The sequence below is a fragment of the Spermophilus citellus genome, assembly GCF_964194105.1.
Source record: "Spermophilus citellus genome assembly, chromosome: 16".
In the NCBI taxonomy this organism is placed as follows: Eukaryota; Metazoa; Chordata; class Mammalia; order Rodentia; family Sciuridae; genus Spermophilus; species Spermophilus citellus.
In genome coordinates this window covers 78,593,930-78,606,263 of record NC_138196.1, presented here as the reverse complement: position 1 = coordinate 78,606,263, position 12,334 = coordinate 78,593,930, and the positions used below count along the sequence as shown (strand labels likewise).

The 12,334-nt window shown below is 49.7% G+C and overlaps 1 protein-coding gene across 7 annotated transcripts in view; it reads right to left on the bottom strand.

Annotated features, from left to right (window-relative positions):
* Nucleotides 1-734: 734 nt before the first annotated feature.
* The window catches only part of EPHX2 (epoxide hydrolase 2), a 43,824-nt gene continuing 32,224 nt past the window's right edge, over nt 735-12,334 (bottom strand). For 2 of the 7 annotated variants that reach the window (XM_081269410.1, XM_081269411.1), the window contains 7 exons: nt 11,932-12,003; nt 9,518-9,551; nt 7,765-7,867; nt 6,950-7,019; nt 4,686-4,766; nt 4,274-4,332; nt 3,648-4,094 (listed from right to left, as the gene is read on the bottom strand). In XM_081269410.1, the coding sequence (XP_081125536.1) occupies nt 4,016-4,094; nt 4,274-4,332; nt 4,686-4,766; nt 6,950-7,019; nt 7,765-7,867; nt 9,518-9,551; nt 11,932-12,003 (498 nt within the window). In that variant the 3' untranslated portion in view covers nt 3,648-4,015. Of the gene's footprint in view, nt 1,341-1,451; nt 3,200-3,647; nt 4,095-4,267; nt 4,333-4,685; nt 4,767-5,779; nt 5,828-6,949; nt 7,020-7,764; nt 7,868-9,517; nt 9,552-11,931; nt 12,004-12,334 lie in introns of those variants that run through there. The other 5 variants (XR_014019145.1, XR_014019146.1, XR_014019147.1 and 2 more) reach the window with 5 other exon arrangements.

Genomic DNA, 12,334 nt, shown 5'->3' with positions numbered 1-12,334 from the left:
TGGGATGGTTGTAAGGCCCATCCATAGCAACATTTGTCTTTCCATTTTGCTGTTGGTGAACATTTGGTTTGTTTATACTTTCAACTATTAAAAACAATATTTGACTATAAAAATTCTTGCATATGCCTTTTATGTAGAAATTTCTCTTGGGCTTATTTCTAGAATGGATCACAGGATATGTCTTAGTAGACACTTCCGTAGTACTAATATATGCTCCCACCAGAAGTGTCTGAACATTCCAGTTCCTCCACATTGATGCCTACACTTTTTTCTCCTCTTATTTCATGTATTTTTATAGGCCTGTAGAGTTTTCTGCATTTGGGGTTTAATTTGCATTTTCTTGTGGTTAATAAACTTGAACACAATTTTATAAGTCAATGACAATTTATATAGCTTCTTTGGCAATTGCTGCTTGAAACTTTGGTCCATTTTCTAATGGAGTTGCCTTACCTCTCTCTTTCATTCATTTTTTTTTTTTTTATTACTGGGGATTTAACCCAGGGGCAATTTACCACTGAGTCACATGCCTAGCCCTTTTTCATTTTTAATTTTTTTTAATAGTTTTTTTTTTTTTTATTTTTTAGTTATCGGAGGACACAACATCTTTGTTGGTATGTGGTGCTGAGGATCGAACCCGGGCCGCACGCATGCCAGGCAAGCGCGCTACCGCTTGAGCCACATCCCCGGCCCTTTCATTTTTAATTTTGAGACAGTTTCTCACTAGGTTTCTTAGGGCTAAATTGGTGAGGCTGGCTTTGAAGTTGTAATCCTCCTGCCTCAGCCTCCCAAACCACTGGATTACCGTCATGTGCCACCATGCCAGGCACCTTATCTCTTTCTTATTATGTGTCTGTTTCTTTCATGTTTTTTAGTATTTGTAAATGGAGCTATTAAGACCTGGAGTTTTCTTTGTGACAGGGCTTTTTACTTATGGATCTGATTTCTTTAAAATACTAAGATAACCTCTTTCCCCTTGTGTTAGTTTGAGAAAATTGTGTTTCTGAAGGAACCTGTACATTCTTGGGAGTTGTCCTTTCCACGTGAATCAGTGAAAGTTGTTCAAAATGCCGTCCCCTCCTCGGTCATTCTTTTGCAACCTGTGGCATCTGCAGAGATGTCCTCCTTTTCACTCTCAGTACTGATCATTTGTGATTTTTAAAAATTTTGGGGTACAGTAGTTTATTAAATTATTAAATTTTGGAGTTTTTTGTTTTTATTAACTTAAAAGGCCTCAAATGTGACTGTCCTGATTTTGTTCTGTTATATATTTGTTTTCTGTTTTGTTGATTTTTGTTCTCATGTTCCTTTCTTTCTGGTTTACTTTTTCCTTTTTCTGGTTTCTGAAAAATGGAAATTTATATAATTAATTTAAAACTCTTCTGACATGTGCATTCAAAACTATAAATTTCCAGGTATTCACAACTTTAATTTCACCAACAAATTTTTATGTATTGTATCTTGAGTATTTTATTTTGACATACTGTATAATCGTGAGTTCATCATATCCTAAGATTGAAAGAAATAGCCTTTCCTCCCAGCTAGTCTAACAGAATCCCTTTTTGAGGCTATTTGTTTTGGAAACCTTGGATACAGCTAGTGTGACTGATCATAACTCCCTGGACACAGCACCACAACCCCACTGGTACAAGGGTGCAGAAAAGGATATTGGGACTGCCACGACTCTTATTAAAAAGCCTATTTCTTGTAGCAGAGGTAAGTTTGCTTGTTACTTATTCCTTTATAGTGATGATATAAAAACTAGCATTCTGTAATCAATTTTGAATACACTCCAAGCAAGCATAAATGAAATGGGTCTGAAAATCTTCCCTTTCTATCCAGGTTAATCCCTTTTGCTGCTAAAACCGCAGCAGTTGACATATGGCCCAAAGCTCCCCAAAGAAGACCCAGAGACACAGCTGAGGGTATTTTCTCATACAACCTTGAGACCTTTTCCAGGCTAGCCTCACGCTGGGCTTTCCATTTTGCACCACTGGCTGTATTTTTGTGGCAATGTTATGGACTCAATTCACTGGACTCTTATTTACCAGAAGAGTAGAATTTCTGATGTACTTGAGGAACTTTTGATGGTTTATGGGGGCTAATTGACAGAATCTTTCAACCTGAGGTAACAGGGCAAACAGATTTTCCTGTTTAGTGTCTTCTTGTGAAGGGTGTTCTAAGATTCTTCTTTCCCCCATTTGGTCTCTCCCAGATGAGCTTGGACAGATTCAACTAGCAAAATGATGTCGTCTGGCTCCTACAGCTATTCCCCGTGGGTCTTGCTCTGGAATCAACTGGAAATGTCACACTAACCTTCCCCCCAGAACTCACTCCATGCCAAGCACTGGCCTGAAACTCTGTGTATATTACCATATTTAGTTCCAACAATTCCCTATGGCCTAGGTATTATCAATGTCCCCTATTTAGAGGGGAGGAAACTGAGGCACAGGACCCCTTTCTCAAGGTACCCAGCAGACCAGATGTCTGACCCAGCTGGTCTGGCTTCAGATTTAGGAAGTAGATTTTTGGTAGAACTTAGCAGAGCTCGAGTTCAGGCTCTGCCCCAAACTGCCAAGTGACCCTGAGCAAGTTGTCTGCACCTGTTTCCCCCTCTGTTAAATGGGAAGGAGCCTTGGGAGGGATCAGAGGTGACATACGTAAAACCAGGCACGCTGGGGTAGTGAGCTGAGGTGATGCTGCTAGCATTCTGACTGCCCCTGCTGCCTTCACCCTCCCCCCCACATTGCCTGGTCAACTTATGCTCATTATAATTTGGAACTTGCCTGGGGAGATCCCTTCCTCTGATGGCTTTACCTGCACAAAGTGCAGTGAGGAAAGTATGTGTTTATCTGTGAATGCTAGCTGGGGTAGGAAGGACCCAGGACCCAGCCTGAGATTTAGTGGAGGGGACTGCAGCTGGGAGACTCCAGAAAAGAATGCACCATCAGAGTTGGAGCATCAAGGAGAACCAGTGTGCGCAAGATTCAAGGACAGCTACATTGGAGGGAGTTGGGATTAGAGTGATGGGCCTGGTGGGAGTGACAGGGGCCAGGCTTGATCCTGGAGGCAGCTGGGAGGATCTGACCTGCAGAGTTTAAGATCTGACCTGTTTTAGGAGGCTGCTGCTGTAGGGCTTTGGCATCCAAAATGGGAAACAGACAAGATGATTGCAGGAGACCAAATGAGTGTGACCTGGTGCCTAATGATGTGACAAGAGAAAGGAGAGGCTGGAGGGAAAGACAGGGCTACATCTGCACTGAGCCCTGCAGTGGCAGCTGACTGAAGGGGTCTCTTTGCATTTAAACTAATTAAAATCAAATGAAATCTAAAATTTGCTTCCTTAGTCTCACTAGCACATTTTAAATACCCAAAGTGTGCATCACTACCTGAGAAAACTCTGCTATGGAAACGTTCAGCCAGCTCTGAAAGGGCTCAGGGCTGCCGGAGGCCAGCTGCTACAGACCACTTACATCCTTCCAGAAGGCTCCCATGGCCAAACTGGTCTGGATGATGCAGCACCCTGGAGACCATGGCAAAGCCCAAGAGTGGAGGAAAAGCTTCCTTCGAATGCAGCTGTTTCTGATAATGAAGAAAGCAGCATTCTTCCAACAGTGGCCCACTCTCCCAAGAGCACAGAGAGAGCGGGAGCAAAGCCATCTTAGATTTATTGAGTAAAGGATCCCAATCTCTGCTGAAATACTTCAAAATGAACTGCAGACTTGGCTGCAAAACTATAAATTGGTCAGTCAACGTGACCAGGTGGGTACTGCATTCTGTCCCCACAGGGCACTAACCATCCTCAGAAATGAAGTGATGATGCATCGTACCCAGGGAATCTACGGGTGATTCCTCCTGGGTTTAAAATCACAGCATATTTGATTAACTTCATGTAAAGAACACTTTTGGGCAAATCCCTTGGAACAAAGCCACTGGTCTTGAGAGGTGCACAGGAGGCCACATCTGGATACAAACAGGGCTTCCCAGCAGATGGAGCGCTGCCGGCTACTGCCACAGGCTAAATCTTTGAAATCACTGGTGGGTTCCTGACATTAGCCTGCAGCCACTCAATGAGGATCTGATTCAATTCAGCGGGCCTGGAAGAGAAATGAAAGGCAATTCACACTCTGAACTCTCTCTCCCGTGCCAAAGAGGAGCGGTGTAGGGTGAGCGGCCAGCGAGGCAGAGCAGGGCAGAAAGAAACCTGCAAGGCTTTTCAGGAAGGTGAATGGAGAATCTTGCTTCACCCTCACCCAGGGGACCCCCGTCTCCTTACTTCTCCATCTGTGTCCAGTGCCCACAATCCTTAATGTGTCCCCTTTTCAGGTCGGGGATCTGAAAGAAAACCCATCCAGAAAGGTCAGCAGCAGGACGCAAGTGGGTGGGGCTTCAGGCTGCTGCAAAGAGCAGCAGAGGCCCCCTGGGAGGGCGCACCTTCCTCGCTGCTCCCTAAAGGCCACCCCACCTCCCACCCCCAGAACCCTGCATTACCCAGGAAAGGACTGAGAACGGAACAAGAGCCCACATCAGTGAGGGGCAGGAAGGGCCAGCCAAACAGGGACAGTGATGTCAGCGACCATCCCCATCAGGGCAGGCTTCAGCTGACCCTCCCGTCTGTCAGGACAGATGTGTCCTCTGCTACTGTCCCTCCCAGGACACCCCAACCCCATGCAGGGCCATTCCCTCACCCAGTCCTCCATGTTCTTGGACATCTGAGGGGTCAGCACAACGTCCTTCTCTGCTGTCACCATCAGGGCTGGGATCAGGATCTGGGAAGAGAATGGGCTACAGGAGTGGCCAGCAGGCTGCCTTCTGCCACCCCTCATGCCAAGCTTTTATGCCCTGGGGCAGATCTCCACTCTGAAACCCCTGGGAAAGACCCTGGTCGCCACCCCTGGGGGCCTGGCTATGTTTCTGCGGAGCTCTGCAGGACAGGTCATTGTTATTTCTGGAGATCTTTAGGATGCTGCATTTAGAACGTGGCAACCAACACATGTGTGGGGACATCTGTCAGAACATGTGCTGGCCCGCTGAGACTGATGTTCGTGAAACTGATTCGATGGCACTAGGAAGAAAGATGCCCTTGAATGAAGGTCAAGATTCATTTTTTCTGAATTAAATGCTTAAAAGGGCAACCAGGATTCCAGAGGCAGGTGGGGCCATAGCAGTCGCCCATGTGGAATCAGAGCAATAGAAATGACCTGGCCTTGATCTGCTGCAAACAAAGGGCACATTGGTCCCGGAAACCTCCCCAAGCTGTGAACTGCCTACACTCTCCACGCCCAAATGCTGGGCGTGGCCCTGCTCTGTCCGGCCCACCACTCTCCCACACCTGACAGCTGGTTGTGGCCATGCTCTGTCCCACCTACCACTCTCCCACACCTGACAGCTGGGCGTGGCCATGCTCTGTCCCTCCTACCACTCTCCCACACCTGATAGCTGGGCGTGGCCATGCTCTGTCCCTCCTACCACTCTCCCACACCTGATAGCTGGGCGTGGCCATGCTCTGTCCCACCACCACTCTCCCACACCTGATGACTGGGCGTGGCCATGCTCTGTCCCGCCCACCACTCTCCCACACCTGACAGCTGGGCGTGGCCATGCTCTGTCCCACCCACCACTCACCCACTCCTGATGACTGGGCGTTGCCATGCTCTGTCCCGCCCACCACTCTCCCACACCTGACAGTGGGGCGTGGCCATGCTCTGTCCCGCCCACCACTCTCCCACGCCTGATGACTGGGCGTGGCTGTGCTGGGGATTTGCTGTTTCTTCACCTACATGCAATAATGTGCTCCTCACCTGACCCCTCCTCCATGATGTTCCAGGAACTAAAGGAAATGCAGAAGGGATTCTGTGGTTGGAACTAACCACAAGCCACTGCTATGGGGTTCTGTAAACTCTAGAATGCCCCTGTCAACTGTGGCAGGACAGGAGAAGATGTGGGAGAGGTGTGAGGAAGACTGGATGGTGACCCTAGAGGAAAGGAGTTCCCAACCATGGCACCATCTGGGTTCACCTTCCCAACACCTTTGTTCTTACTTCTGTCCAGGTCACCAGAGATCTTGCCTATCCAACTGCAGTTTGGTAATTTCAATCAGTTAGAGATTACAATGGTGATAACAACAATGAACATGAATGACTACGACAGGCCACCTACTGTTCTTAACACTTTGCATGCATTAATGCATTTTGCCCATGCACAGCTAGGGGTGGGGGGCTTTATTTTTGTCATTTCCTCATTGCAGAAAGGGCAACAGTGGATCCGGTGGTTAAGTGTCTTTTTCCACATCACACAGGAATTAGAGGTGGGCTGACTTGCTTCCCAGCATGCTTTTAGCCACTGTGCTGCACATTCAGTGGTCTCAGGACCTACTCTGGAGGTCAGGGCCAGCCCTGCTGCATCAACCACAGTATCTGAGGCCTGGCCTGCTGCCTGGCACGGCAGGACGTCCACTCCATGCAGTGGGCTGAGGACAGGGCCCAGACTCCCTGTGCTGTCCTGCTGGGGAGAGTGCAGCTCTCCTCTAGATTTTAACATTTAAGATGGAAACTTACTTCCTTTCCCACCAGAGATCTACTCAACAAATGAGAAAACCGAGACTCAGACAAAACCAAAGGAAACATGACAAGAGGCTAACACCTGTCTCTCTAAGGGGACCAAGTGCTCCTCTGTGGTTGGGACTCCATTACCCACATCACTATGTGGTCATCTGGCCCTCTTGCTATCCTGGCCTGGGCCACCACCAGGAGACCTGGGCACCCTCCACCATCTGAGAGGTACATCAGCAAGGGAAGCCTTCTGAGTGGAGGAGAAAGGAGCAGGATGCAGGTCTGTCCACCCCACCGGGTTCCCACCAGGTTCCCACCAGGTGGGGCCAACAGAAGCCCCAGAGCTCCTGGGGGGGCAGCAGGGGCGGGCGGGGATGGATGGGGAAGGACACTGCACTCACCTTCCGTCCAGAGCCCCTGCAGCCCCACTGCCAGTTCCTTTCCATGTTTCGATACCAGTTGAGGGGACCTCTGGAGAATGGATCAGAAAGTCACATAAGATGAGTGCCTGACCGCTATTTCCCCAAAAGGAGCCCGCGCTGCACACAGCCAGCCATTCTGGGGGGAGCCCAGCTTTCTGCAGGGCAGGGCAAACTCTGGACTCACGCCTGGCATGGGGCACACTCGCCCAGCTCTACCCAGCAAGGCCCGGTGCAGCCACAGGAGCTCAGCCAGAGGGGGCTTTGGGACCCATGGGAGCTGGCCCTGTGGGACTACCCTGGCTCTTGGAGGGACATGTTCAGGGTTGTGGAGGCTGCTGAGGACAAGAGCTTGGATCAGCCCTCGACACCCGGAAGACACTGGCCTGCTCCAGGAACCCACTGCAAAGGGACAGTGGGAGGTTGTGGAACGGTGTCAGAGGCCTGCGACAGAGGTGCACTGTGTATGCTATTTTTGATTTTTATATATATATATTTTTTTTTTTTTTTCTGAAGACAGAACCAGCGTTACCATCTGATTCTCAGAGGAGTTGTGACTGAAAAATAATTTAAACTCTCTGATCTGCTGGGACCCACAGCCACAAAGAAAGAGCAGCTGGGCCACCCAGAAGGAGGCTGGGCACATACAGCAGCGAGCCTCTGACACTGTGGCATTCAAGCAGAGGCTGCCCAGGCACTCATGGGGGCTGCGGTGGAGGGGAGCTGGGTCCCCACCCTGAGCCAGCCTCCTTCTCCACCCACCAGCTTGCCCCTGGGTGGGGCACTGTCCTCTTTACCTGAAGCCAGATTTCTTGAACTGCTGCACATAGAACTGAATTTCCTCCTCCGAGACCATCTTGCTGAGGCTGGGCTCTTCCGGGGTATTCACAAAGAGTCCTCCTGCAGGAAACCACCTGCTTTCTCTCCAGTCGCCGCAGGCCAGGAATCCAGGTCTGCGGCTGGGGCTCCCAGCTGAGGCTGCGCACCTGGGCGCCTCTCACATCTCATCAGGGGGCATCGCTGCTCTTCCTGCTCTCACTGAGCCCATGCCCACTCTAGCACCAAGCTTGTGATCTCACGGTCACTCTAGAGCCCAGACGGATCCCCCACACTGGCCTCAATGTCGCCAGCTGCCACCATTGCTCTGGAACAAACCTCAGCACACCCCTGCTCCCAGCATGTGCCCACCACTCAGCTCCAGGCTGACACTGCTCAGGCAGACGTCCGCTGTATTCAGGGCCCCGATGCCCTCCCACTCCCACTCGCCCTTGGGGACTGAGCCTTTTCTGAACAGCTGGACTAACTCTGTCCCTCAGAGAGTCCGGAATCCACAGGTGCTTGGTCTGGTTTCCCTCCTGGCCAGGAAGAACCCAGGCCGGGGCTCCCGTGCTGCTACCTTCTGACCTCCTGTGGGTTCTCGGCACGGAGTCCCATCCGGTTGTCAGAGGTGCACTGTGTCCTGGCAGCTCCCATGCCCCAAGGGTGACCTGTGGTGCCTCCCAGCAGCCCCCAGGGCTACCAACACTGGTGCCTGGGTGGGACCAGCTCGCCATTATCAGGCTCAAAAGCCTGGAGGCACAGGCAGGTCACTCCAGGTTTGCCTGCTGTAGGTCAAGGGTAAGTGGCCAGCCGTGGGCCTGTGACAGGCTGGTGCTCCTGCCCCGCTGGGCTCTGTGCCCCCTCTGCGCACCCTGCCTGTTTCCTCCACTCTGTTACTGCTGATCTGCCTCCCCGCCCTGCTTGTGGTGCCTGCGTATCTGCGACAGCCAGCTCTGCTCTCCAGGGTGTGCGCAGAACATTTGAGGAACAAACAAATGAACGAGCAGATGAAGAGGGTGGAAGCAGGATGGAAATCAGAGGGGTGAACCCTGCTGGGCCCTCCTGGCACGTCACCCTCTGGGACCCATCTTCTCCATGTGTGATATAGAGAGCATCCCGGCACCACTGGGGATGATAAGTGAGCCCAGTGCCTGGGGCACACTGTAGGCGCTTAGACAAGTGACAGTGATCTTCGCTACTAATAAAACACAAGGGGATAATGGCAAGGGCATCGTGTTGGGGGGAATATAAGGTCTTGTGGGTACAGTGCTGGGTGTAGGCGTGGATGAGCTCCCACCTGAGCTCCACTTACATCCAGCCACCGGGGTGAACAAGGACGGTCTCAGGGGAGGGAGCAGAATGGCTGGAGCAAGGAGCCTGGGGAAGGAATACCTGGGGGGGCCAGGACCGAGGGTGGGGTCTAGTCCCGTCCTCCTCGCACATGACAGGTGATCCCATAGCCTGGGCTCACGTCCCCCTCAGTAGAGGGCGGACTGTCCCGGCCAAGCTCCAAAGGTCCTTTGAGCTCCAGCTACTGAAGATCTTGGTCCCAGCTCCCTAGAGGAAAGCCTGAGGTGGTGTGACCAGGCCAGGGTCAGGGTCAGAGTGAGCACCAAGTACCACCCTGCAGGGACATTAGCTGGGCAAGCCAAGTTCAGGATTGGAAGGGAGGCTCGGGCTTCTGCCACCGAAGTGTCCGGCTGACCCTTCTCTGCGAGGCAGGACTCTTACCCATTTCTCGGACTTTGTGCACAGCCAGAAAGCCCTGCGGGAAGAAGAGTTGGAAGGAGTGTCATGAGTGAAACAGGCACTGAAGCAGGTCATCCGAGGAAGCCCTGTCACAACAAAACACAGGAGCACCACAGCAGAGCCCTGAGGAGTGGGCGGCACGTCCCAAGGCCTCAGTGCAGGATGCGTGAACACTGCTCACGTGCACACCTAAGATAAAGCTTGATTCATTAAAGATCAACACCAGCAATGATAAAACAGACTGATTACAACAATACGGTAATAAGTCACATGATCGTGTCCTCTCTCTTTCACTCCCAAGACACCTTATGAGAGACAGAGATGATCCATATCCCTGGGGACAACGTGAGACGTCATCGCACTACTCAGGATGGTGCACGATTTTAAACTTACAACTTATTTCTGGAATTTCCCACTTAATATTTTTGGACCACAGGTGACCAACTGAAAACCACAGAAAGTGAAATGATGGGTGAGAAGGGACCACTCCATGGGAACATGCTAAGCCCCCAGGAGGGAGAGGAACATTTTTAGGACTCTGGACCAAGGTTGCTCACAGATCTTGGTAATGTCAAGTCCTGGGGTTGTCAACCAAAGGGAGCAACAGATGAGATCTCAGGCCTACAGCAGGAAGGGATGTGAAAACGAGATGCCCGTGTCCCTCCATAGTGAATCCAGTAAGTCTGGAGTCCTTGGTGTGCTGGATCCTCAGTTAAAGGATGGATTGAGGAATGACATTGGCCAAACTATATTGTTATATTGTGTGCAAGGATGAATGTGTAACACAAATCCCACCATCATGAACAACTGTAATGTACCAATAAAAACACGGTGCGGGGAGGACTAGGAAAAAATCCTCCCATCCTGCAGATCTCAAAGGAGTTTATCCACATCAGCTTGGTACTAGGAGCACCTCTAAGACTCATAGCTACAGGCTTGCCTTCACACGTGCTTGCATCTGAATTTGCACTGTCTGCATGATCTGGAAACCCCGAGGTATAGCTGGTAACGCCACAGGATGCTTGGCAGAAGAAATGCTCAGACACTCAAGAGGGTCATTTCCTCAACCCAGACAGAGGAGACTAGTACAGACTAAGTGGTGATAAAGATGAGCACCCAACGAAGATGACAAAGCTCACACTCACACACATGTAACAAGAGACAGCACACCCAGAGCAAGAGACAACAGCAAATAGTAAGAAGACTCGACTCTCCAAAAAACAGTAGATAATGAGAAAGAGAGAGGGAGAGAGAGAAGAAGAGAAAGGGAAGGAGGGAGAGAGAGGGAGAGGGAGAGAAATGAGTATGCCTGAAATGGTTAAAGACACCAAAGAAGGAGGGGGGGGTGCAGTGGTGCATACCTATAATACCAGTGGCTCTGGAGGTTGAGACAAGAGAATCTCGAGTTCAAAGCCAGCCTCAGCAATTTAGTGAGGCCCTAAGCAAATCAGGGAGACCCTGTCTCTAAATGAAATACAAAAAAGGGCTGAGGATGTGGCTCAGTGGTCAAGGGCCCCTTGGTTTAATCCCTAGTATCCCCCCCCCACAAAAGAAATATACAAAGGAAGGAACTGAATAATAAAAATAGAACAAAACCACAAAAAATCAGAATGCTTTAAAAAAGAACCAAATAAAGCTTTCATAAATTAAAAAAAGCTATTCATTGAAATTAAAAATTAAACTTCAAAGAAGGGTAAATGGTAGATTAGACACCATAGTGTCTTAGACAATTCATTACCTAAAGACAATTAGTAAATACAGAGGAGTGAACATCTGAGACAGATTTCTCAAAAGCAATAACAGAGAGAATTTTATACTTAGATAAACCATTCTTCAAGATCAAAAGCAAAAGTAAAGATATTTTCAGGCCCCAACCGTCTGCTAACAGACTTATTGAGAAAACTACCAAAGGAGGCACTCCAGGAAAAAAGAAACTTAACACAGTATGAATGAGAGGTGAAGACGTGACCAGCAGAGAAACTGGAGACATGGGAAAGCCTAATAGGCACTGACTGTGCACACAACACTAGTGAGGATGACCTCGGATGCTAGGCAGGAGGCGTGCACTGTGGAGGTGAAGCATTCTAAACTTTTTGGGGCATCCAAGAAAGGGCTAGGGTTAGGGTTAGTTTGGGACTTGGATAACTCAGTACCCATATTAAGATGGTAATAGTGATAATGGTGTGATTTCCAAACCATCACTACTACAATCACTGTTTGGTCTTGTGTGACGGTGAGAATGTGACTTTTCTCAACTAACAAGGGAACAGTAGAGTGAGGACCCTCATCATCCTGACCACAGAAGTCAAAGACGAGAGAGCCAAATTGTGGCTCTCAGGTAGCCCCTTCTTCAGAGCAGCGTCCTCCCGCCCTGACCCTCCTCCCTGACTGCTCACCTCATCACTGGTTCTGAAGAAGCTTTTGAAAGTCCGACTCAGGTTTTGTTCAAGTTCAGCCTCAGCCACACCCTGCAACAGTCGAGAAGACAAAGTGAAGGACCCCCTGACATTCTGGAAACCAGTCCCCTTCCCCATCTGAATGAAAGCAGGAAGCCCCGACCCTCACAGCCCGAGTTTCATTAGCATATGAAACTTTAGTATCCATTTTGAAACACATTTTCAAAAAGACTGAAATAAAATACAAGATGCTAACAGTATCCCCCCTTCCCCAAGGTGGGTTTATGGGTGCTGCTTCCTTTATGTTCCCCCAAACTCCTGCTATGAGAATGTGTTACTTGCAATGATCCCTCTAAAGGGAAGGGAGAAGGGGCTGGCACAGCAATAGGTGGCCACGGCTGAA